The sequence below is a fragment of the Vulpes lagopus genome, chromosome 23, assembly GCF_018345385.1.
Source record: "Vulpes lagopus strain Blue_001 chromosome 23, ASM1834538v1, whole genome shotgun sequence".
Classification (NCBI taxonomy): domain Eukaryota; kingdom Metazoa; phylum Chordata; class Mammalia; order Carnivora; family Canidae; genus Vulpes; species Vulpes lagopus.
In genome coordinates, this window is record NC_054846.1 from 53,905,397 (window position 1) to 53,933,220 (window position 27,824).

General features: G+C 35.6%; 1 protein-coding gene across 1 annotated transcript; it reads left to right on the top strand.

Moving 5' to 3' along the window:
• C23H1orf185 (chromosome 23 C1orf185 homolog) lies at positions 1–27,824 on the top strand. Its single transcript, XM_041738008.1, has 5 exons — positions 1–4; positions 1,208–1,313; positions 13,545–13,680; positions 20,947–20,983; positions 22,524–27,824. The coding sequence occupies exons 1-5, from the start codon at positions 1–3 to the stop codon at positions 22,916–22,918; spliced, it is 678 nt and encodes a 225-aa protein (XP_041593942.1). The 3' UTR covers positions 22,919–27,824.

Genomic DNA, 27,824 nt, shown 5'->3' on the forward strand with positions numbered 1-27,824 from the left:
ATGGGTTTGAACTGTGCAGGTCCCCTTCTATGCAGATGATTTTCAATATAGTATAGGACTATTAATGTATTTTCTCCTTCCTATGATTTTCTTAATAACATTTTCTTTTCTCTAGCTTATTTATTGTAAGACTGCAAAATATGTGTTACTCGACTATTTATGTTATTGGTAAGGCTTCCAGTCAACAGTAGGCTATTGTTTATATATGTATATATGTAAGTAGTTAAGTTTTGAGGGAGTCAAAAGTTCTATGTGGATATATAGCTGCACAGGTTGGTGCCCCTAATCCTCATGTTGTTTAAGGGTCAGCTGTACTCCTAAATTGTTTCAAGGCCCTTCATGTTCTATACAGCTTTCTTTGAAAGCTTCCTACAGCCTGCTTAATGGTTAGGTATCACATTTCAGAATCTTATGGAGTACTTGACCAATTTGACTGTAACTACCTCTTGCATCCTTTATTTTTTTTTTTTAAAGATTTTGATTCTTTTCAATACATACAAGTATTAATGATGATTGGTAGTAGGGAAAAGATAATAGGAAAAAAAAGAGGACTGGCTTTAATCTGCTGCCTAATCTTAGTTCAAGTGCTTCTCTTACCTAGACCTCAGTTTTATTATCTGTAAAATGAAGAAGCTATACCATATAATTCCTATAGGCTTTTCTAATTATAAACCTGTGATATGCTATTTTATGCTACTTCTATTTAGCTTTTGGCCATGATTATCTATTGTTCCTGGGATAAAATAGAGATAAAACAAAGATTTCTAAAATATTTTAAAGTTCCTTATATTCTTTATTACCTTCCATCTGCCTTCTTATAGTGATTGACAATACAAATTTGAAAATGAAAAGTGTCTTCTGTTGAAGGACTGTGAAGAATGATACTGGAAAAATAAGAATTTAGAGGTAGACTGGGAAAGGAGAAAGCTAGATAAGAAAAAAAGAGGTGACAGCTGTACAAAAAACTAGGTATCAAATCTAGGCAAGGTCAGATCCCTAATCACCATGAGGCCCTGTGTAATTCTCAAATTCAGAGTCTTAAAATTTGTTAGAATTGCACAGGACCCTAGAATTCGGGTCTCCCAACTTTCTGGTTAATGTCTTAACACTACGCTATGTAATATCATTTAAATTATTATGTCACTTAGTTTTACCTTGAGAGTGAAGATACATGCATGAAATAATCTTTTATAATTTATTTGTATAGGTTTTTTTAACCACTTAACTTATTTTCTGGCTGCTGGTGCTGTTACTTTGGGAATTGGTTTCTTTGCTTTGGCATCAGCTTTGTGGTTTCTGATTTGCAAACGAAGGTAAGGTTTGTTAGAATGTTTAACTTTTTTTTCCTTTTTAAAATTCAAATGAAAGGCTTTTTCACTTGGTATTAAATAACTATAACAGCATTGTTTCTATAATTTGAGGTTTGGTTATAGACCCTTTGATTGAGGAGGAAAAGCTTTACATGTTTAAAATAGCCTGGAAAGATAACTCCTACTAGTATAATAGTCTACTTGAGTAGTGTAATAGCAATATTCATGCATTACAATTTTAAGGAATAATGAGATATATTTTATTCTCTGGAAGACATGGATTCAAATTATAAGGCTAGAAATTTTTAAATTTTTTTATTTTTAATTTAGAGGTTAAAAACATTACAGAGATAGAAAGACTCTCTTTCTTTAGGAGATACTCAAGAGAAGAGCTGACAAAATGCTCTGGTATAGTCTAAATATAGTCTTTTGCCAGGGACAGAAAACCCTAAATTTGGTGGTTTTGATTATTTAGTTCAGTATTGTTTTGTTTGGTGTTTAAAAATGTAAATTGTAACATGTTCTTGCGCACACTCCTCCAGTATTCCCTTATCTCAGCAAATGAATACATAATATAATATCTGTTCACTTGTACAAGTCCGAAAACTGGAAATTACTCACTTATTCATTCTTTTTAACAAATATTTATTGGTGCCTGCCATTGTTCTAGGTACCAAGGATACAACTGTGAACAAGTCAGACAGGGTTTCTGTTCATAGACTGGCAGTGCCACTGGGAGGAGACAGATAATGAAAAATAAAGTGGTCGAAGAATGTCTCTTCAAGCGGGCAGTATTTAATCCAAGATCAGAGTTAAAAGAAGTAGCAAAACATGTGAAGACTTTGTCAAAGAGCTCTCTAAGCTGAAGGGATAGCAAAGATCCCCACATCGGAATGTTCGTGGTATTGTTCAGTAAAAAGAAAGAAAGCTAGTGTATATAGAGTGTAGTGAGTGAGGGAAATAATGAAGAGATTGAAGATGTAGATAGGGGCCAGATCACATAGGATGTTGTAGGCTAGAATGTAGACTTTGGATTTCATTATTTATGCCATTATAAAGTTTAAAGTAGGGTAATGACATTATCAGCATAATAATGGTTAATATTGAGTACTTACTACTACATACTAGGCACTATTCTAAGTGCTTTATATATGATCTCATTTAGACTTCATAACCACCCCATGTGGTAGCAGTAATATTATCTCCCTTTTAAGGATACTATATCATCACCCATTGGGGATTTGCATTTTTATAACATTTTAAAATTTGATATATAATTTATAATGCAATAAAGTACATAGATTTTAGATGTACGATGATGAATTTCAGCAAATATATTCCCATGTAATCACAACCCCAGTGAAGGTATACAATTTTCCATCACCCTGGAAAGTTCCCTCATGCTACTTTCCAGGCATCACTCCCTACCTCCCACTCAGAGGCAATCTTTATTCTGATTTTTTTTTATTCTGATTTTCATTACCATAGATTAATTTTGCCTAGTCTTGAATTTCATGTAAATGGAACCATATGGACTTTTTTATGTCTGCTTTTTTGACTTAACATAATATTTTTTAGATTCATTCATGTCATTGCATTTATCTCTATTTCATTCTTTTTATTGATTTTTAATCATTGTATAAAAATACCTCAGTTTATTCTTTTAATGGACAGTTGGGTCATTTTCAGTTTTTAGTTATTAGGAGTAAGGCTGCTATGAATGTTCTTGTATAAATCTTTTTGTACATTGCTTTCACTTCTCTTGGGTAAATACCTAAGAGTAGAATTGCTGATCATATGGTTAACTTTGTAGCAAATTGCTAAACAGTTTGCCAACATGGGTACTCCCAACGTACTCCCACCAGCAATCTATGAGAGTTCTAATTCATATTTTTAAAAGATTTTCCCCACTTCTCTGTGAAGCCTGAATTTTAGTTGAGCAAGAGTGAAAGCAGGGAATGTTAGGAGGCTATTACATAGTCCAGGTCAGAGATGATAGTGTCTTGGACTAATATGGAAGTAAAAGAGATGAAAAGAAGAGATTGGATTTAGGGTGTGTTTTGCAGGTAAAGTTAGCAGGGCTTGTTGATGGATTGGATTTGGTAAAGAAAGATAAGTGAAATGGCAGAATTAATACTAACACCTCCATTTCTACCATGAGCAGCTGAGTAGTTGATCTTGCCATTTGCTGAGATGAGAAGATGATTAGAGAGGGGAGCATGTGGAGGAAATAGTGATAAACTAGGAGTTGCATTTTTTTTTAATGATAGTCTCACAGAGAGAGAGAGAGGCAGAGACACAGGCAGAGGGAGAAGCAGGCTCCATGCACCGGGAGCCCAACGTGGGATTCGATCCCGGGTCTCCAGGATCGCGCCCTGGGCCAAAGGCAGGCACCAAACCGCTGAACCACCCAGGGATCCCTAGGAGTTGCATTTTAGATGTAAGCTTGAAAGTCTATTGAAATCCATTAGAAATGTCAAATACTCAGATGTACATGTAGGAACTTTGGGAGAGAATTCAAGCCTGAAGATTTTGGATATCAATGTATAGAGGGTATCTATGGCCATAGAACTAGGTGAGACTAATGAGGGAGTTAGAACCTAAGACTAGGTCCTTCCAACATGAAAAATCTAGCAAATGAATAGGAAGAATCAATGTCTGAGAAGAAAAAGCAGAAAGGTACACTGTCAAGGGTGGCAAGATTAGAAAATGTTTCCGGGAGTAATGGGAAGATGGCGGAGTAGGAGGACCCTAAGCTCACCCTGTCCCGTGTTTATAACTGGATATCACTTACATCCAAGTCAATAAACCAGAGAGTGACCTGAAGACTAGCAGAACAAACTCCACAATTAAATGTAAATAAGCTGCATGGCAAGAGGTTAGAAAGAGCAGAAACTGTGGTCAGGAGCTGCCCATAGGAGGGAGAGAGCTGCAGTCTTAGAGAGGGTAAAACACCAGGAATCCCACACGGAGAAAACAAATCTCTATAACCTCTGGCCCTGAAAACCAAAGCGGCTGAATTCTGTGAGTTGTATAACCAGCAGGACGTGGAGCCTAGAGTTTTGAAAGAAGGCTAGTGAGAGCCCTTAAAGAGTCCTCACCCTTAAAGATAAGAGCCCAAGGAAAGGCAACATAGAAGTGACAGTTTGCAGAACTGAGGGAGATCTGTTTATACTGATTTCAGAGAGTGTTGGAAGATTTCTCTGGAAACAAAGGAGCTGGCAGGTGCCATTTTCCTCTCCTGACCCCCAACATAAACACGAAATCACCTGCAGGAGGTGGTACTGTGGCTTGCCCACGAGTTCTCCTGAGGACTCAACAACTCCAAGCCTGCTGGACTTAGCCCTGGGCTCAGTGCAATTTTTGTTGACACTGTCAATGCTGTACCCAGTGCTTCTACATGTTGTGCCCTCACAGCCACCACACTTTGGGGGGTCCAGCCTAGGACTAGTGGGTCAATGCAAATTTTACTAACACTTCATGTGTCCAGCCCAGACACCAAGTGCCCCTGATGGCCACCACCACCCTCATATGCCATACCCTGGCAGCCACTTGGCTTTGGGAGGTCTGGCTTAGGACTAGGGGTTCAGTGCAAATTTTGCTAACACCACTGCCCCACCCCCAAGCCCTTCTGCTGTCACACCCCCTCAGAGCTGGCCTACCTGGATCTCACTAACATAGAAAGCAAGCATAGCCCACAACAGGCAGAGTCAGTGCAGATGTCTAGACTGAAATGAAGAGTGACTCAGACACCATACCAGGATGCAAGCAACACACATAAGAGACTCCTCTGAAGAGCCAGGTTCTAGTAAATAGGGGGCACTGCACTGCAGAGCACTACAGGACCTCTTCTTTGTAAAACCACTACTTTCAAGATCAGAACATACAGCTGACTTTCATAACACACAGAAATGGGCATAGAGAGGTAGACAAATGAGACAGAGTCCCAAATGAAAGACAAGACAAAATCACAGCAGGATATCTAAGAGAAAGAGAAATAAGTAATATGCCTGATACAGAATTTAAAGTAATGATCATAAAGATACTCTCTGGACTTCAGAAAAGGGTGGAGGACATCGGTAAGAATCTTGACAAAAACATAAAAAATTACATATCAGAGATGAAGAACTCAATAAATGAAATTAAAAATATAATAGATGTAATAAATAGTACACTACAGGAAGCAGAGGAATGTATCAGTGACCTGGAGGATAGAATAATGGAAAACAAGCTGAATAGGTAAGAGACAAATACTACATAATGAGAATAGACTTCTTTCTTTTTTTTAAGATTTTATTTATTTATCCATGAGAGACACAGAGAAATGCAGAGAGAGAGAGGCAGAGACACTAGCAGAAGGAGAAGCAGGCTCCACGCAAGAAGCCCAATGTGGGACTTGATCCCGGGTCTCCAGGATCATGACCTGGGCTGAAGGCAGAGCTAAACAGCTGAGCAACCTGGGATGCCCCAAGAATAGACTTACAGAACTCAGTGGGTCCTTCAAGCATAATAACATGTTAGAGGGATACCAGAAAGAGAAGAGAGAGAAAGGGAGGCAGAAAATGTATTTTCAGAAATAATAGCTAAAAAATTCCCAAATCTGGGGAGAGAAACAGAGATCCAGATACAGAAGGCACAGAGACTCCCCAAAACTTCAATCAAGAAAGTCCACACCAAAACACTAAGTAATTAAAATGACAAAAAAAATGATAAAGAATTTTAAAGATATCAAGAGAAAAGAAGACAGTTACATATACAGGAAACCTTATAAAGATATCAGCTGATTTTTCAGCAGAAATTTTTCAGGCCATAAGAGAATAGTGTGATGTATTCAAAGTGCAGAAAGGGAAAATTCTGCAGCCAAGAACACTTTACCCAGCAAGTCTATCATTCAGAATAGAAGGAGAGATAAAGAGTTTCCCAGACAAAAGTTAAAAGAACTCATGGCCACTAAACCAACTCTACAAGGAAGGTTAAGGATTTAATGGACTCTGCGATGGAAAACAAAAGCCATAAGTAAGAGTAAGAAAAATAAGAATCACGAAATAAAAGGTATAAAAATGATTCCAAATATATAAATTGTAGAGGGGAGAGAAGTAAGGAATGACTTTAAAAATAAGTGACCATCAGCTTAATATGGACTACTATATGTAAAAGATGTTAAATATTAACCGAATGGTAACCACAAATCAAAAAACAGTAATAGATATGCAAAAAATACAGAGTAAGGAACCCAAGTATATCACTGAAAATCCCCCAGCCAACCATGAAGGAGAGAAAGAAAAGAATCAGAGAAAAACTATAAAAACAACCACTAAAGTAACAAAATGACAATAAATATATATATATCTATCAATAACTACTTTGAATGTAAATGGACTAAACACTCTAGTCAAAAGACATAGGGTGCAAGAGTGGATAAAAAAACACAAGACCCAACTATAGGCTTCTTACACGAGACTCATTAGAGACTTAAAGACACCTGCAGATTGAAAGTGAGGAGATGGAGAAATATTAATCGTACAAATAGTTGTCAAAAGAAAGCCAGAATAGCAATACTTTTATTGGACAAATAGATATTAAAGTCTGTAAAAAGAAACAAAGGACACTATATAATAATAAACAGAACAACCCAACAAGAAGATAAAATGATTGCAAATATTATTTACACATCCAATAGTGGAGCACCCAAATACATAAAACAGTTAATAACAAGCATAAAGGAAATATTCAATAGTAATACAATAATAGTAGGGGACTTTAACACTCCCCTTACATCAATGGACAGACATTCCAAACAGAAAATCAGCAAGGAAACAATGACTTTGAATAATACACTGGACTAGATGGATTTAACGGATATATTCAAAACATTCCATCCTAAAGCAGCAGAATACACATTCTTTTCAAGTACACATGGAACACTCTCCAGAATAGATCACATATTAAGGCACAAAATAAACCTCAAGAAATTAAAAAAGATCAAAGCCATACCATACATCTTTTCTCACCACAATATTATGAAATTAGAAATCAACCACAAGAAAAAATCTGGAAAGACCATAAATACATGGAGGCTAAATAACATGCTACTAAACAATGGGTGGGTCAACCGCGAAATAAACAAAATTAAAAAGTACATGGAAACAAACAAAAATGAAAGTACAATAGTCCAAAATCTTTGGGATCCAGCCAAAGAATTATTTTTAAATTTATTTTTATTTTTTAGAGCTGGAGAGAGAAAATGAGAGCAGGGGAAGAGGGAGAGGGAAAAATTTTTTTTGTATATTTTTATATTGGAGTTCAATTTGCCAACATATAGCATAACACCCAGTGCTCATTCCATCCAGTCCCCCTCTCAGTGCCTGCCACCCAGTCACCCCATCCCCCTGCCCACCTCCCTTTCCACCACCCCTTGTTTGTTTCCCAGAGTTAGGAGTCTCTCATATTCTGTCACCCTCACTGATATTTCCCACTCATTTTCTCTCCTTTTCCCTTTATTCCCTTTCACTATTTTTTATATTCCCCAAATGAATGAGACCATATAACGTTTGTCATTTTCTGATTGACTTCACTCAGCATAATACCCACCAGTTCTATCCACATTGAAGCAAATGGTGGGTATTCATCATTTCTTATGGCTGAGTAATATTCCATTGTGTATACAGACCATATCTTCTTTATCCATTCATCTTTTGATGGACACTGAGGCTCCTTCCACAGTTTGGCTATTGTGGACATTGCTGCTATAAACATTGGGGTGCAGGTGCCCTGCCTATTCACTGCATCTGTATCTTTGGGGTAAATCCCCAGTAGTGCAATTGCTGGGTCATAGGGCAGTTCTATTTTTAAGAGATGGAAAATCTTAAGCAGGCTCCACACCTAGCACAGAGTCTGATGTGGACTCAATCTTATGACCCTGAGATCATGACCTGAGCCAAAGCCAAAAGTTGGATACCTAACAGACTGGGCCACCCAGGCACCCCCCTCCCCCCAACAAAAGCAATTCTAAGAGGGAAATTTATAGCGGGATAGGCCTACCTCATGAGTAGAAAAATCTTAAACCAAACCCTAGACCTAAAGAAGCTAGAGAAAGAACAAACAAAACCTAAAAGGTTTTGCAGAATAAAGGAAATAATAAAGATTAGACCAGAAATAAATTATATAGAAACTTAAAAAAAATAGAACAGCAGATCAATGAAGCCAATGAAGCCAGGAGCTGATTCTTTGAAAAGATCAACAAAATGGATAAACCTCTAGCCAGACTCAAGAGAGAGAGAGAGAGAGAGAGAGAGAGAGAGAGTGAAAGGACTCCAATGAACAAAATCACCCATGAAAGGAGAAATAACAACTAACATCCTAGAAATACAAATAGTTTTAAGAGAATATTATGAAAAACTGTATGCCAAAAATTAGACAACCTAAAAGAAATGGATAAATTCAGAGAAATATAATCTATGAAAACAGAAACAGGAAGAAACAGAAAATTTGAACAGACCTATTACCAGCAAGACGATTGAATCAGTCATCAAAAAACTCCCAACAAACAGCAGTCCAGGGCCAGATGGTTCACAGGTGAATGCTACCAAACGAAGAAGAGTTAATACCTATTCTACTAAAACCATTCTAAAACATAGAAGAAAAACTTCTAAATTTATTCTGTGAGGCCAGAATTATCCTGATACCAAAACCACATCAGAGATGAACATTGATGCAAAAATCTCAACAGGGATCCCTGGGTGGTGCAGCGGTTTAGCGCCTGTCTTTGGCCCAGGACGCGATCCTGGAGACCCGGGATCGGGTCCCACGTCAGGCTCCCGGTGCATGGAGCCTGCTTCTCCCTCTGCCTGTGTCTCTGCCTCTCTCTCTCTTTCTCTCTCTCTCTCTGTGTGACTATCATAAATAAATAATAATAAAAAAAATCTCAACAAAATACTAGCAAACAGAATCCAACAATACATTAAAAAAATCATTCACCACAACCAAGTGGGATTTATTCCTGGGATGCAAGTGTGGTTCACACTTATTATTATTATTCACAAAATAATCAATGTGATACATCCCATCAATAAAAGAAAGAATAAACAGTGTAATCACCTCAATAGATGCAGAAAAAGCATTTGACACAGTACAACATTCATTCATGATAAAAACCCTAAAAAACTAGGTTTAGAGGGGACATACCTCAGTCTAATATAATAAAGGCCATACATGAACAGCCCACAGCTATTATGATCCTCAGTGGAAACACAGAGCTTTCCCCTAAGGTCAGAAACAATACAAGAATGTCCACTCTTACTACTTTTATTCAACATAGTACCAGAAGTCCTAGCCAAAGCAATCAGACAACAAAAATAAATAAAAGACATCTAAATTGGAAAGGAAGAAGTAAAACTCGCACTTATTTGCAGTTTCTATATATAGAAAATCCTAAAGACTCCACCAAAAAACTACCAGAACTGATAAATGAATTTAATAAAGTCACAGGATACAAAATCAATATGCAGAAATCTGTTGAATTTGTATACACTAATAATGAAACAGCAGAAAGAGAAATTAAGAAAAGAGTCCCGTTTACAATCTCACCAAAAATAATATACCTAGGAATAAACAAAGAGGTGAAAGACTTCTACTCTGGAAACTATAAAATATTGATGGAAGAAATTAAAGAGACAAATGAAAAGACATTTCATGTTCATTGCTTAGAAGAACAATTACTGTTAAAATGTCCATACAACCCAAAGTAATCAGATTTAATGCAATTCCTATCAAAACACCAACAACATCTTTCACAGAAATAGAACAAAAAATCATAAAATTTATATGGGACCACAAAAGACCCTGAGTAACCAAAGCAATTTTGAAAAAGAGAAAGCTGGAGGTATCACAATTCCAGACTTCAAGTTATATCACAAAGCTATAGTAATCAAAACAGTATGGTACTGGCACAGAAATAGACACGTAGATTAATGCAACAGAATAGAAAACACAGAAACCCATAATTTTGTTGTCAGTTAATCTTCGACAAACCAGGAAAAAAATATCCAATGAGAAAAAAGAAAGTCTCTTCAACAAATGGTATTGCGAAAACTGGACAGCCACATGCTAAAGAATGAAACTGCACCACTTGAAGAGAGCAAAGGCAGTAATTTCTGACATTGGATCTAGCAACATTTTTCTAGGTATGTGTCTCCTGTAGCAAGCGAAATAAAAGAAAAAAATAAGCTATTGGGACTACATCAAAATAAAAAGCGTCTGCACAACAAAGGAAATAGTCCAATTAAGAAATGGGCAGACGACATGGATATTTCCCCAAAGAAGACATCCAGATGGCCAACAGACACATGAAAGGATGCTCAACACCACTGATCATGAGGAAAATGCAAATCAAATCCACAATGAGATATCACCTCACACCTGTCATAATGGCTAAAATCAAAAGCACAAGAAACAACAAGTGTTGTTGAGATGTGGAGAGAGAAGGGAACCCTCTTCCACTGTTGGTAGGAATGCAAAGTAGAGCAGCCAGTGTGAAGACAGTATGGTGGTTCCTCAAGAAATTAAAAATAGGGTCACCTGGGTGGCTCAGTGGTTGAGCATCTGCCTTTGACTCAGGGCATGATTCCAGGGTCTGGAATCAAGTTTTGCATCAGCCTCCTTGCAGGTAGTTTGATTCTCCTTCTGCCTATATCTCTGCCTCTCTCTCTGCATCTCTCATGAATAAATAAAATATTTAATTTAAAAAAAGAAATTAAAAATAGAGCTATCCTATGATCTAGTAATCCCACTACTGGGTATTTACTCAATAATAATCCAAAAACATGAATTCAGAGGGACACATGCATCCCTATGTTCATTGCAGCATTATGTACAGTAGCCAAACTATGGAAGCAGCCAAGTTTTGATTGATATATGGATAAAGAGGATGTGGTATAATAGACAATGGAATATTATTCAGCCATAAAAAACAAAATCTTGCCATTTGCAGTGACATAGATGGAGCTAGAGAGTATAATGTTAAGCAAGATAAGTCAGAGAAAGACAAATACCATATGATTTCACTCATATGTGGAATTTAAGTAAAAAAACAATGAGCAAAGCAAAAAGAGAGAGAGAGAAACCAAGAAGCAGACTATAGTGAACAAACTGATGATTTCGGGGGGGGGGGGGAGAGTGAGGGGGAAACGGGTGAAATAGGTGATGGGGATTTTTTAAAAGATTTATTTATTTATTCTTGAGAGACATGGAGAGAGAGGCAGAGACACAGGAAGAGGGAGAAGCAGACTCCCTGGAGGGAGCCCAATGCAGAACTCATGCCCTGAGCGGAAGACAGACGCTCAACCACTAAGCCATTCAGGCATCCCAGTGATGGGGATTAAGGAGTGCACTTGTCATGATAAGTACTGGGTGATGTATGGAATTGTTGAATCACTGTATTTGCACCTGAAACTAAGATAACACTGTGTGTTTACTGGAATTTAAAGTTAAAAAAAAAAGAAAAAGAAAGAAAAAAATTAGGGATCCCTGGGTGGCGCAGCGGTTTGGCGCCTTCCGTTGGCCCAGGGCGCAATCCTGGAGACCCGGGATCGAATCCCACGTCGGGCTCCCGGTGCATGGAGCCTGCTTCTCCTCCCTCTGCCTGTGTCTCTGCCTCTCTCTCTCTCTGTGACTATCATAAATTAAAAATAAAATAAAATTCTTTTAAAAAAAAATTTAAAGAAAAAAATTAGAAAATGTTTCAAGGAGAATATGAGGGATCCCTGGGTGGCGCAGCGGTTTGGCGCCTGCCTTTGGCCCAGGGCGCGATCCTGGAGACCCGGGATCGAATCCCACGTCAGGCTCCCGGTGCATGGAGCCTGCTTCTCCCTCTGCCTGTATCTCTGCCTCTCTCTCTCTGTGTGTGTGTGACTATCATAAAAAAAAAAAAAAAGAAGGAGAAGATGATGTTGATAGTGCTTAAATTGAGAAAGGTGAGGATAGATAATTTTTGAATTTGGCAAATGGAAGTTATTGATGATCTCAGTTTTGGTGGAATGATGGGCTCAAAAGTTCACATTTGAATAAAAGTATGTAAGAGAATTGAATCAAGTATAGACCTCTCTTTAAAGAAGATGGGTTGTTTTGTTTTTTGGTGAAGGCGACTTGATAAATGGAGAAGTAGCTGGAGGAGAAAGGTTGTTTTTCTCTAAAGATTGAAGATATGCTAGATACCTTCCTCTCTCTTTCACACTTCCCCCAAATTTGAACCATCACAAAGTTCTTTTTATTTTACCTCATAAGTCACTCAAATCTATCCTTTTCTTTCAGTTGCCAGTGCCCCCATCTTATTTATCATTATTCCTCATATAGATTACTGCAGTATAACTGACCCTCTACCTTCACTATTGTCCTCATTATATCTCTTCACACTTCTAATCAAGTCACCCAACCATTTCATCCCATCCTCACTATATTATAAAGGACTTCCCATTGCTTTTAGGATAAAGACAAATGATATGACTTTTAAGGCCCTACATGGTCTGCCCATTTCATCTCCCACTTCCTCTTGCTTTCACTGCTTCTGCTTCACTCTCCTAATCTGGCCCCTAGGTCTTTATACTGATATTTTTTCTGACTGGAATATTCTTTCTTCTGCATCTCCCTTCCTTCACAATACTCTACCTAATAACTTATTATTACTTCAGATGCTCAATTCAAGCATCTTTTCCTCAGAAAAGCCTTCCCTAACCTCTCTAACCAGATGTATTCTCTTTGCTACATATTCCCACAGTACACCAGGCACCTTTCCTTGACAACGTTTTCCAAAATCATAATTTTTCATTTTCTTGTCAGTGTTTTATTAATATCTGTCTTCCTTAATAGTGTTTAACCTCCATGAGAGCATCTGCCTTTGGCTCACATTGTGATCCCGGGGTCCTAGGATCAAGTCCCACATCAGGCTTCCTGAATGGAGCCTACTTCTCCCTCTGCCTGTGTCTCTGCCTCTGTGTGTGTGTGTGTCTCATGAATAAATAAATAAAATATTTGTTAAAAATGTGTATTCTATGAATAAAATAGGTGTAATGAATCAGTAACATATGAAAAGGGAATATATATGTTGGTTTGTGTTATAAAAATAAGAATATAGTAATATTTTTTAATTTGAACCTTTGTGTATAACTATTGGAAATAATAATTTAAGTGGTTTATAATGGAACTCATGTTTAATAATATTCTCTACCATATATTTTTCAGAGAAATATTTCAAAATTCCAAATTTAAAGCAACTGATGAGCGATGCAGGCAAAGATCATCAAAGGCAAATATTAAAGCTCATTCTCAATGTGTCTTTATTTCTCGAAATTTTCACACTGGAGGATTCCAATTACAGGTAGTGTATAATATTTTATAGAAATCTTTTCAAATAATTTATATGATACTATGTCATTAACATTGTTATCTTTAAATTTGAAGGACAGAGTATCCACTGTTATTTTTAAATTTGAGAGATAGTAACATGGAGCTAAATTTAAATTACCTAAGCTAGTTAGTTTTTATATTATAGGAAACTGAAAAGCTAATTGAAAATGTGTGCTTTTATAATTGCTTCTGTATATCTCTAGACTGAGAACCTATACTCCTCATATTGAGATTGCTATAGGAATGAAGATAAATGGTGTAAGAAAAGCAAAGCAAAATTACCAGGCCTATTTTAGGAAAGTGATTTGGAAGTAAGAGGATACTCAGATAACCAAATAATTTAACAAAACCAACTAATTGAAATTAAGTACAATTTAACAAGGATTTATTAAGACTTCATTGCATTCTAAACTCTGGGAACCCCCTATTAAGGATGATAAGATATGCTAGAATAATAAAAGTGGGAAAGCCAGACACATAGTTAACTTCCTGTTATGTGGTGTCAAAACAGTGTTACATGGACAAAGTAAAATAAGGGAGATACCAATAGAAATTTAAAACTGTGATATAACTAAACAAAACTAATATTAGTGGTTTATGGTATCATTATTATTATGATAGCATTAGTAAATAGCAATAAATTGATAGGATATCAAAGTTTCATTGTACATATTGAATATTGAACTCAAGTTGAACTCAGCGTTCACTGGCTTAACAAATATTTTTCAAGTGTCTTAAATATGACTAGTTTTGGCACAAAAGATATGAGTTCAGACCTAGATGAGCCCAAAGTTAGTAGAGAAGAAAAACATAAACTAAAAATTACAACATAATGTGGTAAGAGCCACAAAATTGAAGAAATACAGACAAGGAAGCATAAATTGAGGAAAGCTTCACAGAGAAATTTTTAGCTGGATTTTGAGAAACCAATAGAAGTTTGCCAGGAGGAAAGAGAGCGAAGGACATCCATTCTGTGTTCAAAGGCTTGCAGCTATGAAAGTAACATGTTCAGTAAAAATGTTTGGGGCCTAGAGTTCATAGAGGGAAGTGGTGGGGGATGATCCTGGAGATAAGGTTATGAGAAAACTCATTTATAGCCTGGGGTTTGGAATTTTACTCCATAGGCTTTACAGATCCACTGGAGGCATTATGGGATTATGGTCAAGAGCATAGACTGTAAAGCCAGTTAATGCAGGTTAGAATCCTGGCTCTACCACTACTAGCTGTGTAATCTTAGGCAAATCACTTAACTTCTGTGTATCTGTTTCCTCATCTGTAAATAAGGATGATTTCATCTCTAAAGAATCGTTATGGGAAGTAAATTAATTAGTATTAAAAAAACACTCAGAATTATGCTCACATAGTGAGCACATTACAAATTTACCATTATGATTACTGAAGGGTTTTAAGCAGGTAGATTTAATGATCAAATCAATTCTAAAGATTAATAGCTCTGACTTTCAAATAAAAGATTGTTTGAAATTGAGATTTCATTCAGAGAAAAATGTTTCTATGCATGCATTTAATATTAATTGAATTTACTGAGTACCCATCACATGCTAGGCATTTTGCTAGGTACTTCAGTATAATGTCTTCATACCTAATGATAGATACAGACAAACAGACAATTACAAAAATGTCATGAATGCTATGATGGAAGAAGTGCACATATAGTAGTACTGTTCATTTATTTTTCATTCAACAAATACCAAATAAAGGCATATATGCCAGGTACTGTTCTAGGCAAATGGAAATTTGGTAGTGAACAGGAAAGATAAGAGTCCCTGTTCCCATGAAACTTATAGTCTAATGGGAGAGATAAATAATATACAATTAAATATAAAATATTATTCAGGACTCTTGATAGTCACTGATAGGAACCTAATTCAGAAAAAAAAGAACAAAACATAGTATGAAAATATGGTAGGAAAAGAATAAGGTAGTGCTGACTTCATCCACAATCAATTTAAGTACCAAAGGATTCTTTTTCATATCGTCCCTCTTTTTCTCATCTCAGTTTCTGCCTCTGTATCGGCCTCTTCGTCACCTCCTAGAGGTAGTCAGGAGAATAAAAATTGTAACAAAAGATATGGCTTAATATCTTTTTAATTAATGAACTAATTAATTAAATTTTAATTAATTAACTAATTAATTAAAGCTTAATTTCCAAAAAAGCATTTATTGTGAAATACAGTATACAAACAAGAGTACCCACCCACAAACAACTTAAAGACTAATAAATGTAATTATTTATACCCACCACCCAAAATAAGAAATAGAATATTACCATTACCTTTGAGGTGTCCTGAGTCTTCATTTATCTCTTAGAGTCAATATCCCCACCTGTCAACCCATTATCCTATAATTGCAGTTAATCATTTCTTTGCTTTTCTTTATGGCTTTACCACAAATACTGTAGATCCTTGAACAATGTATTATTAAGTTTTACATATTTTTAGACTACATGTCTAATATACTCTTACTTTTTTGTATTGAGATTCATGTAGGTTTTGTACTGTTTCTGAGATTCATGTAAACATATATATAATCATAGTTTATTATAGACTTTTTTTACAGTATTCTATTTTATGAACAAATCAATTTTTACATTTTGCAAATAAGCCTAAAATTAAAAGACCTCAAATAGCCAAAGCAATCTTGATAAGAACAAAACTGGAGGTATCACAATCCCAGATATCAAGATATTCTACAAAGCTGTAGTAATCAAAATAATATGGTACTGGCACAAAAACAGACACATAGATCAATGGAACAGAATAGAAAACCCAGAAATGGACACGCAACTAATATGGTCAACTAATCTTTGACAAAGCAGGAAAGAATATCCAATGGGGAAAAAAGACAGTCTTTTCATCAAATGGTGTTGGGAAAACTGGACAGCAAAAGAATGAAACCGGACCACTTTCTTATACCACACATACAAATACATTCCAAATGGATGAAAGATGTAAATGTGAGACAGAAAACCATCAAAATCCTAAAGGAGAACACAGGCAGCGACCTCTAACATCGGCTCTAGCAACTTCTTACTTAGACATGGAGGCAAGGGAAACAAAAGCAAAAATGAACTATTGGGACTTCATCAAGATTAAAAGCTTCAGTGTCATGTCTAAAACCTTTCTCTAAGGTGGTAAAGATTTATGTTTTTCTTCTAAAAGTTTTAATAGTTATATTTAAGTGTTTGATCTATTTTGAGTTAGTTTTTGTATATGGTGTGAGGTATGGGCCCAACTTCATTCATTTGCATGTACATATCTGGTTGTCCCAACACCATTTGTTGAAAAGACTATTCTTTCCCCAATGATTGTCTTGGAACACTTGTCGAAAATCAATTGACTATAAATGTGAACGTTTATTTTTGGAATATCAGTTCTATTTCATTGATCTATATATCTGTCCTTATATCAGTACTACATCTTCTTAATCATTGCAGCTTTGAAGTAAGTTTTAATTTCAGGAAATTCTCCAACTTTGTCCTTTCTCAATATTATTTTGCTGTAAGTTTTATATTTTATATTTCTTTGATTGACTTTTAGTTAATTTTTAAAATAAAGTGTGAGGTTTAACTCAAAATTCATTTTTTTGGCTACTGATGTCTAATTGTTCCAGCACTATTTATTGGAAAGGCTATCCTTTTTACACTGAATTGATTTTGCAGCTTTTGTAAAAAATCTGTAAGGCAAATATGTGTGGGTCTATTTCTGGATTCTCTGTCTGTACTGTTGACCTCTGTCTATTTCTACCAGTACCATACTCAAGCTACATGGTAACTCATAAAATTGAGCAGGATGGTTCCTCTAATTTCATTCTTCTTTTTCAATATTTGGGTTTTCTTTTTTTCTTTCTTCCTTTCTTTCTTTCTTTTTTTTTTTTTTTTTTTGCTTTTCTTGTTTTTTTTTTTTTTTTTTGCCTATTCATATACATTTTAAGATAAATGAATCTCTAGCTACAAAAAATCTTGTTGAGATTGTGATGGAAATTATATTCAGTTTATAGATCAGTTTGGAGCAAATTGCAATCTTTATTATAATTGATATTTATGTTGACCTGTGTTCTGTGACCTTTATAAATAAATTTACTTATTACTTTTAGCAGCTTTTTTTTTGTGTGGACTCCATAGGGTTTTCTTCAACACAATCATATCATCTATGAAAAACATCAATTTTACTTATTGTCCAAACTTTATGCTTTTATTTTATTTTCTCATCTTGTTATGCTGGATAAGACCTCCAATATAATGATGAATTAGAAGTGTTGAGAACAGTTAGCCTTTTTGAATCACTGATGTCAAGAGAGAAAACATTCAACTCTTCATCAGTGAGTAGAAGGTTAGCTATGGAATTTTTGTAGATGCATATTATCAGGTCAAGGAAATTCCCTTCTATTCTTAGTCTAATGAGAGATTTTTTGGTTTTGTTTTTTAAGTCATGAAGTTTGCTGAATTTTGCCAAATGGTTTTTCCACATCTTTTGACATTGTTTACATGGATTTTTTCTTTTGTTAATGTGAATTACATTGTATTTCAAATGTTAAACCAAGCTTGTATTCCTGGAATAAACCCCATTGGATTTGATTTACTGATATATTTTAAATCACTTTTACATCTATGATCATGAGGGGCATTATTCTACAATTTTCTTATCTTGTAATAGCTTTGTTAGATTTTTTAAAAGATTTTATTTATTTGTTTGAGAGAGAGAGAGAAAGAAAGAAAACATGATCAGGGGGAGTGGCAGAGGGAGAAGCAGACTCCCCGCTGAGCCGGGAGACTGATGCTGGGCTCAATCCCAGGACCCTGGGATCATGACTTGAGCTGAAGGCAGATGCTTAACCGACTGAGCCCCTCTTTGTTAGATTTTAAAATCACAGTTATTCTGGTCACAAAACAACTGTGAAATGTCTTCTGTTTTTAATAGTATCCACTTATTATCCTTCTGATGTCTGTAGAATCTTTAATAATGGTACTCATTTTATTCCTCATTATATCTCTCTTTTCCTAAATCAATCTTGCTAGGAATATGCAATTTTATTATTCTTAGAGTTTTCCTCTTTTATAATATAAACATTTAATGTTTAAATTTTCCTCTAAGTACTGCTTTTGCTGCATCCCACCAATTTTTGTGTTTTGTTTTCATCATTATTCAGTTCAAAATATTTTAAAATTTCCTTTTGTTGTTTTTCTGATATTGACATTTTTGAAGAATACAGTCATTTTATAAATCATAGACTCATTTTGACTTTCCTTGTGATCAGATTCATTTTATCACTTCTGAAGACATACAATGTTCATCTGCTTCCTCTAATGATTTTAGTTGATCACACAATCAGGATGATATCTGTTCTTCACCCATTGTATTATTCCTATTTTTACCCTAACAATGAAATAATCTGTGTGATGACACTTTGTAACCATGTAAATATCTTTTCTTCATCAAACTCTACTTACCAGCTTAATAGCTGATAAATAAATAAAACCATTCTACTAGTTCCATCTATATTTGTCATTTGGCTTTCTACTATAAGAAAAAAGCTCTCTTTATTTTATTTATTAATTTGTGTAGACTTATGGGTTTCTGTTATTCAGCAGATGATAATCCATTGTTATACTTATTTTGATGTTCAAATTTTTCCAAATTTAACCAATGGGAACTCCTTTCAAGGTTGTTTCTCTTTTTTTATATGTCCCTGTCATTTTTTGAGCTCTTACTTCTGAAACTATAGCATTATTTTTAATAGTTGGAAGAATATTGATTGTATTAGTATTTATGTATCAATACATTTAAGTATTTCTTTGCATTTAGAATTTTAAAATGCAGATTTTAAAAATGCTTAGCAATGTTATAAAAGACTTTCTGGCAACTGAATATTTACACAAATCCAAAATTATTAACTTGGAATAATACATTTCTAGAAGTAGATTTGTTATATTTTCCCTCAAGAAAAACTCTTCCTAATAATGGGCAGCAATATGTAAGAATGTTCATTTTGCTATTCCCTTAAGTTTGGGTGGAATTTCAATCATCTAGGGCCTTATTCTGTGGTCCCCAGACCAGTGAGATTGTCATTTCCTGGTCACATCTATTAGAGATGCACAATCTCAGACCCCACTTGAGACATGCATTTGAACAAACTTCCCAGGTAAGACATAGGCACATTAAAGTCTGAGGGGCAGCATTCTAATATAATTAATATAGGAGTCACAAATTGAATTGATCCAGGTAAGGTAAGTCAGGAGCCTATACTGGCATTTATATTTATAAAAGATTAAAGTGACAAATAAGAAAGTTGATTCTGAAAAAAAGTGTTTATATGTTATTCTATATACATATGTGTGTGTGTGTGTATACACACATGTGACATATATACACACACAGGCCCTCACACACACACCCTATATATATGTATATCCAAAACAAACCATTTTGGGGAACAAGACAAATCAGATCAGCATGGAGTATTAACACTGTTCCCCCAAAACACAAGAAGATAATGTCATTATCTCTCCCACACACACACTGCATCCCAAACACCCTATGCAGTAGCCCACTGTTTATCTAGTGGTCTAAGGAAAGACTGAATCAGAACTGCTTGTATGTTACAATGCATACCCCCAAGCCCCTGCCAGAGAATCTGTTAAATAGTAGAGTCTGATATTATGTCCAAGTATCAGCATTTTAATAAGCACACCAGGTGATTCTGATGCCCTGGAGTTTGAGAACTACTACACCATGACAGTTCCTAGAACACATCTGGAATGTATTGTTTGAGCAACTGTTTTATTTGCTTCAAAAGTATAGTTGCATTTTAGTAAAAGTCTTCAGCCTGAATTCACTTTTTTGTTGTTGGTGGTTAATGGAATGAGTAAGTCTAGGAATTCTAATTACTTTTTTAGCCCTTTCTAGTTCTAACAAATGACTCTGAGTTAGTTGGGAGGGAGAGAAATAATCCTGATGAACTCTATTTCACCCTTCCATTCCCTATCCTGAGACAGCCTTCTTGAACCAATTCACATTCTTTCCAGATGATACCTAAACACCTTTTTTTTCTGTAAATATATTTTGGTGAAATAAACTCATATCATGGAAAAAAAAAAAACATTCCATCAAAAATTTATTATGATGTTAAAATAAATTATTCTTATATAAATATATGTTAAATATATTAAAGAAATTACCTAGAAACCAGTTTTTAAATACAAATAACTTTTTTTATGTAGGAGGAGCAAAGAAAAAAGGAAACAGCACGTATAAAAGGTAATTTTTCTCAACAATTTATTAGAAGAAATCATAATCAACTTAGAGCAATTTGTATCTTAAAGAACGAAGAGGCCTACCTAAATGTTATCTAAATATTCTTTTAATATCATGGAAATTGAAGGGAAGCATTAATGTGTTAGTATGTGGGTGGGCATATATTTCTTAAAAAACAAAAACTTGGGGCACCTGGGTAGCTCAGTGGTTGAACATCTGCCTTTGGTGCAGGTTGTGACCCTGGGATTGAGTCCCGCATTGGGCTCCCCATTGGGGGGAGCCTGTCTCTCCCTCTGCCTATGTCTCTGCTTCACTCTCTGTATTTCTCATGAATAAATAAATAAAATCTTAAAAACAACAATAACAAAAACTTGCAATGTCACATCTTAAATTAAAATGTGAAACAAATTTTTGTTCCTTATTTGTACACAAAGGTATCATAGTCAGGGGCACCTAGGTGGTTCAGTTGGTTAAGTGTTCAATTCTTAATTTCAGCTCAGGTCATATCTCAGGGTTGTGAGACTGAGCCTGGCATAGGGCTCCACACTGGGCATGTAGCCTCTTTAAGATTCTCTCTCTTTCCTTCCACCTCTCCCCTCCTTCTCTCTCTCTCCTCCTCTTAAAAAGAAAAAAAAAAGTATCATTGTCAATGCCATATAATAATCCTGGAGGGTCAAAAGACATAAGTATTTTATAATCCTCCAGATGTTGCATATTATGTCTTAGTACCACAAAACATTACCCTCCTACATAATATTTCTGTTATACATTAATATCAAAGGCCAATATATATAACATATTATAAAAGATACTTAGGATACTATATAGTGTGATATTTTCTAAAACTTAACATTTTTAAATACCAACTGTGCAGCATAAATAATGTAATAGGAGAAGCATGAGTCTTAGAGTACTAGAAGTCTAGATGAAGTCTATTGTGTATCTGATTTGTGATGAGTCATCAGTCTCTAAATCTCGATCTTCTCCTTTGTGAATAATAACTACCTTGAAAAGTTATTGAGAGGGTAAATGAGATATGGCAATATATCAAACTGCTTTACATATTTTAAGGCACTCTAACAATGTTAGTTGTTACTTTAAGTGGTGTAAAGCCAACCCATAGGTCCTTCCTTCTATTGACCAAACAATCTGTAATCTGCCTTCTTACAGAGGCATGTGTTTTTAAATTTATTTTTAAAAATAAGGCAATACTTATCTATAAATATTTAAGAAACTATGTTTTCTGATATTAAGGGACATTCCAGAACTGAGCTTTCTAGCCTGCTTAGAATCTTCTCCTATTAAAACAGGTTGATTTTAGAGTAGCCTTTTCTACTCTTGATTATTATGAAATTATTAATCCCCAATTGCATATTTAACATTGTACAGATGATGATAGCAACTCAGAATTTTCACTATTGCATCCTCCTAACCATTTTAACCCTAAAACGAGTCTGAATTTTAAAAAGAAACATTGTCCTTATAAGTAAGATTTGGCTCATGAATATGTAATATTAATAGCAAATCTATTTTTCTTTTACAGCAATTAAAGATCACACTAAAGATGAATTCTGCTTTGCAACAAGAAAGGTCATTTGTGACCCCTCAGAGACTAGCTCGGCAACACATCCCAGCAGTGTTACCTTAAGTTTATCAACACTACCATCTGATTCTTATTACAGCCAAAGTATAGAAGCAGCTGATGACTGGTTTTCTGATGATACTCTAGCAAAAAAGAGCTCTACAATGCCTTTTCTCAGGGAACCTCTAATGGAAAAAGTATTTTCATACCTGTCAACAATTTCATTAGAAGACTGTACTGAAAATGAACTGAATATGACACTTTATGATGATCAGAAAGATGACAGCATTAAGGAAATATTTTCACGAAGACATACAGAGGTTGAAATACAAAACCTTCAACACAATATTGAATGACTTTTTTCTTTTTAAACTTTGTTACACTGAAATCATGGAAAGTTAAAACTAAATTACCAGCTTCTGAGTTTCTTAACATGCTCATACTATTACTTTTCTTGTTCTTTACCGTTGAGTGGTCCTACCTCCCTCACCAATTCTTATTTCTAGAAACAAAATTGTAGGAAGAATAGAGTGACATCATGAACATTAAGCTTAATTCCTTGTATCTCATCAAAGGACATAATATATAACATGAATCTACTTCAACATACAAGAGAAATACTTTAAGAAATCTTCAGCACAAATAGATTTTGGAATAAAACATTCATAGCATTTCCTTATACTTTTGACATTTTCAATTTTATTTCAATCTGGGTGGGCCGAGCAGAACACTTCCATCAGCATTTCTGATTTTTAAGTACATAAATCTCCTACCATTCAAACTTATTTTGTCATGATTTTGGTGGACAATATAATTTTGCTCTTTAAGGGGAGCCTGGAACACTGAAAAATCCAGAAAATAATTTTCTTTGCCCTTTCTATATGTGCTTCTTAGAATGGTTTCCCAATCCTTATTCCACTATGATGGACATGTGTGCAGCTATGTTCTTAAGCAGTTGATTCAAGCTAGATGAATCAGAGTTCCTCCTTAATCTGAGAGATCCCCCCCCCTTCTTTTTTTACATATTTTTATCATTTTATTAGGAATAATTCCAAATGAGTTATGAAGGAAATTTACTGAGTTTGATGAATTTTTCTAAAAACTCTTAATGAAGATAATCTGAGAGCCCCTTGGTTGGATGTCTATGTTTGGCCCTGAAGGATTTCTGATACATACCATGAAATTAGACTTTTTCCCCCCTTTCTCCTAAATACTCCCCATGTAATTAGTCTCTTTTGGGGGAAAATGATTAATTATAATAACTTTTGTGCTTAAATCACTCATACCAACACCTGGACATATGTTCCCAATAGATAAATCATACCTATTACAATAAATGAAAAGAAACTTGTCTCGATTAAGAAAGAAGTATTGCCCAGGCCTATCATTTCTGTTCCATGGGAAATATTAAAAAGGATTAGAACACCTCTCTCTTCTGAAGCACCTCATCATTTCTGCTAGTTATCAGTTGTGAGAACACCTCTCATCCACCTCCTATGTCTAAATAAGCTATTTCAGCTCAGGGTCTGTAAGGAACAGAATATATGTAAATTGTTCTCTGTCTCTTGGTGTCCTACCATCTTATGTCTTACTACCTATCCTAGAAAAGTCATCTCTAATTTTGGTAAAATGCTAAAACATTCCTGGGAATTTGGGGTTGGAGATAAGAGATGCTGGCTTTGATCTGACTAGTCTTTGGGATAAAGGAAACAAACTGGGGAGCTATGGGGTGCCATGTCCCACCTTGCAGTTTGTGAAGGAAAAATAATAAATCTGCAGTAAGAGAGCAGTAAATCACTTGGAAAGTAAAAAATGGAGATGAGAGAATGTGATTCTTGGCTTTCTAATAGTCCTCCATTTCCTTCTTCCAGTCCTTTATGAAGACTGCCCTTGGCTTGGTATGGCACCCTTGTATCCTAATAATAAATTCCCCTGTTTGCTTAAGCTAGCAAGATTTGACATTTTTTAGTGTCCTGTTTTTAACTCTTATTCTGGGCTTTGGTAAGGTACCCTTGTAATTTTGTAATAAATTATCCTTTTTTGCATAAAGTAGAAAGAGGTTTGTTTCTGTTATTATAACCAAAGCATCCTAACCCAGTTCTTGTCATTACAAATGAGAAAGAGATCTATGCATATAAAGTAATAGTTATGATAGAATAGATGGAATTAATTTCTCAAACTTAATAAAACATTTACTTGTTTATTAAAATGTTATTCTATATCATAGGTATATACATTGTTCTCTTTGAAAAGACTAAAGAGGGATCCCTGGGTGGATCAGTGGTTGAGCATCTGCCTTCAGCTCAGGTCGTGATCCTGGGGTCCTGGGATTGAATACCACATCAAGCTCCCCATGGGGAGCCTGCTTCTCCCTCTGCCTGTGTCTCTGCCTCTCTCTCTGTGTGTCTCTCATGAATAAATAAATAAGATTTTTAAAAAATTATTTAAAAAAGAAATTACACCAGTCTAAAACAATCTTATTTTCCAGAACGGTGAAAGATATGAGATTTTACCGTTCATGCCCTCTGACAAGTTAGCCTTCAATAGTTTCATGGCTCTTGAGTCAGTGACAAATGACAGTTTATAGCAGTAGCAAGGAGGCTTTTGAAAGAGACCGACACCCATGGAATAGATCATCTTGTCCACTTAATAACGTTTCTTCTGATATTGCTCTTTGGGGAGTATTTGCATGAGACTCATTTATATTCATATTCTGTGTCCATTCAGAGAAACTTACTTACATATATCTTTCCTAGACTTCTTGTCACTGATTTTCCAATTGTATTCCTTACAAGTCCCCAACCATTCAGCCAAACCATTACCCACTGCCAGTGAATCAGCAAAAATCTACACCTCTAAACATTTTCCTTCCAGGCTACACAACTAGTTGACTGCTCAAAGTTATGCCTACTGAGACTTTCACCACTGCCTATCAAGGCCATGCATGAGCAGGGCTCTAGACTCCAGCTGTGAACTTTGAGATGATGCTGGAATACCATATAGAACTATCTGAAAAGCAGGATCAAGTTTATTCTTTCTCAGTTAACCAGTGATAAATAACTATACTTGATGTCATAGATATGTGTTGAGAGAGAGAAGACCATGTGGCAGTAGTAGGAGCCACAGGTATCTTAACTATTTTCTCATATAGTTTCTTTGTGCCTTAAGAATCTGCTCAAATTCAATTTTATACATCCTAAGGCCATTTGTTTTTTTTTTGTTTTTTTTTTGTTTTGTTTTGTTTTGTTTTTCCTAAGGCCATTTGTAATTGAGTGTAGATCTGCATGCCTAACTTTGTGGCTTAGCAAATCAGACAACACCAGTTCATGGTGAACAGTTGAACTCAAAACTAAGTTGGTGGCCACGGTCGCATGTTAAGTCCCCACTAGTCTAATAGTAAGCCAGAGGATGTTTCCAAAAGAATAATTATTGGCAGGTGATAACAGTTTTGTTTAGAATCCTATAGACTCTCCTTAACCTAGAGTTGCCTACTAGCGTCTCCAGAGAGTATATCTATTTGCTACAAACACTTCACATAGCACGGATCTCCTGGGCCAGATGGCCCAAGTGGCAGGACAACTAACTTAGCAACCTGGATCTGTTGCAGAGCTTTCTACCAGGACTTACTCAGAACTGGAACTTCTTTCAGGTTACTCATAAGTGGGTCCAAGTAGCACATCCAAATGAAGTATATGTTACCTTCCTTATCCTTAGGAGCCCAATACGCATTGTGCCTCTTTTTTAGTGGTTTAAAGTATCAGATGCAACAACTAGTCCTTCACCTTGGGATATCCAGACATGCTCCAGACCACTGGATGCTTAGTAATTTTATTGAGGCAACAGGCCCATGAGTTTCGTGGAATTTATTTCCACCTTCTGGCATGCATATATCTTACCAAATTATCTAGCGTAGTTACTAATGCTTGCTCACCATGTCCAGTCAGCATGATATCACAGATGTCCTGTGGTGTCCATTTGTGTGGGATGAAGATTAAAGCCCATTTATACTAGATATTATGACAGAGAGTTAGATAATGTAGCCCTGCAGTAGAACAGTGAAGGTAGTGCTGACCCTTAGAGATGAAATAAAACTACATCTTGTGGTCCATGCTAACAGGAATAAAGAAAAAAAGTATTTGCCAGAGGAATAGGTGGATAGCAGATACACTAAAAAGTATTGATTTGCTCCACCAATGAAACAACATCAGAAACAGTAGCTATAATTAGGACTACCTGATTAAGTAGTTTAAAACAATCCATTTCATTTTCTAAGATTTATCTGTCTTCTGCACAAGACAAATAGACAACTTGAGAAGAGATATAACAAGAATCACGACTCCTAAATCCTTCAAGTGGCATTAACCTCTAATCTCTCTATGTGTATTGCTTTTGGTTTATTATTTTGGGAAGGAGAAGCAGTTCTAGTGGGTCCCACTTGATTTTTGCTACCATAATCACCTTCATCCCATGGATTAGGGAACCAATGTGGAGATTTTGCCACTTGCTAAGTATGCCTATTCCAAGTATGCTTTCTAGGACTGGAGGTGATAAGCATGGGTTGGGTTTGGAATCCACTGGGCTCACTAAGATGGACCAAACTAAAACTACATTGATGACCTCACCTCCATAGGCTCCTATTTTGACCAGTGGATCACTGTGACATTTTAAGTCTCCAGGAATTAGTGTCAGTTTACAACCAGTATCTGGTAATCTACTTTTTATCTGGTTATTTCCCTTAGCCCAATGCACTCTCACACTGGCAAATGGATACAAATATTTGGAGAAAAGCCTGAAAGGAAGATTTACAGTGTAATAAAATTTGCAATGTAATTTTCAGCAGAGCAGCTGGGCCCTTCCTCAAAGGCCATCTTTTATCTAAAAGATTCACTAGCTCAAATCTGGGAAGTAGTTGAGAAACCATATACTTCATATAGCGATGATTCAAGTTAATTAAACTATCAGACTTAGAGCTTTTCCTCTTATTTAAATCAAGTAAGCTTTTATAGGTTAAATCTGTTTCCACTGTGATAGAGAATAACTGAAGTGCCTGCTTAGCTCTTTCAGCTCTCCAGCTGTTGTTTTGCCCCCAGATACCTTGGATTTCCACATATACATGAAACCGTTTAAGAGTGAACCATGGCAGAGGAACTGAAGAGAAATTTTTCCAAAGAAGACATACAAATAGCTAACAGGTACATAAAAAGGTGCTCAAAATCACTAATCATCAAGGAAGTGCAAATCAAAGCCACAAGATGTCACAGA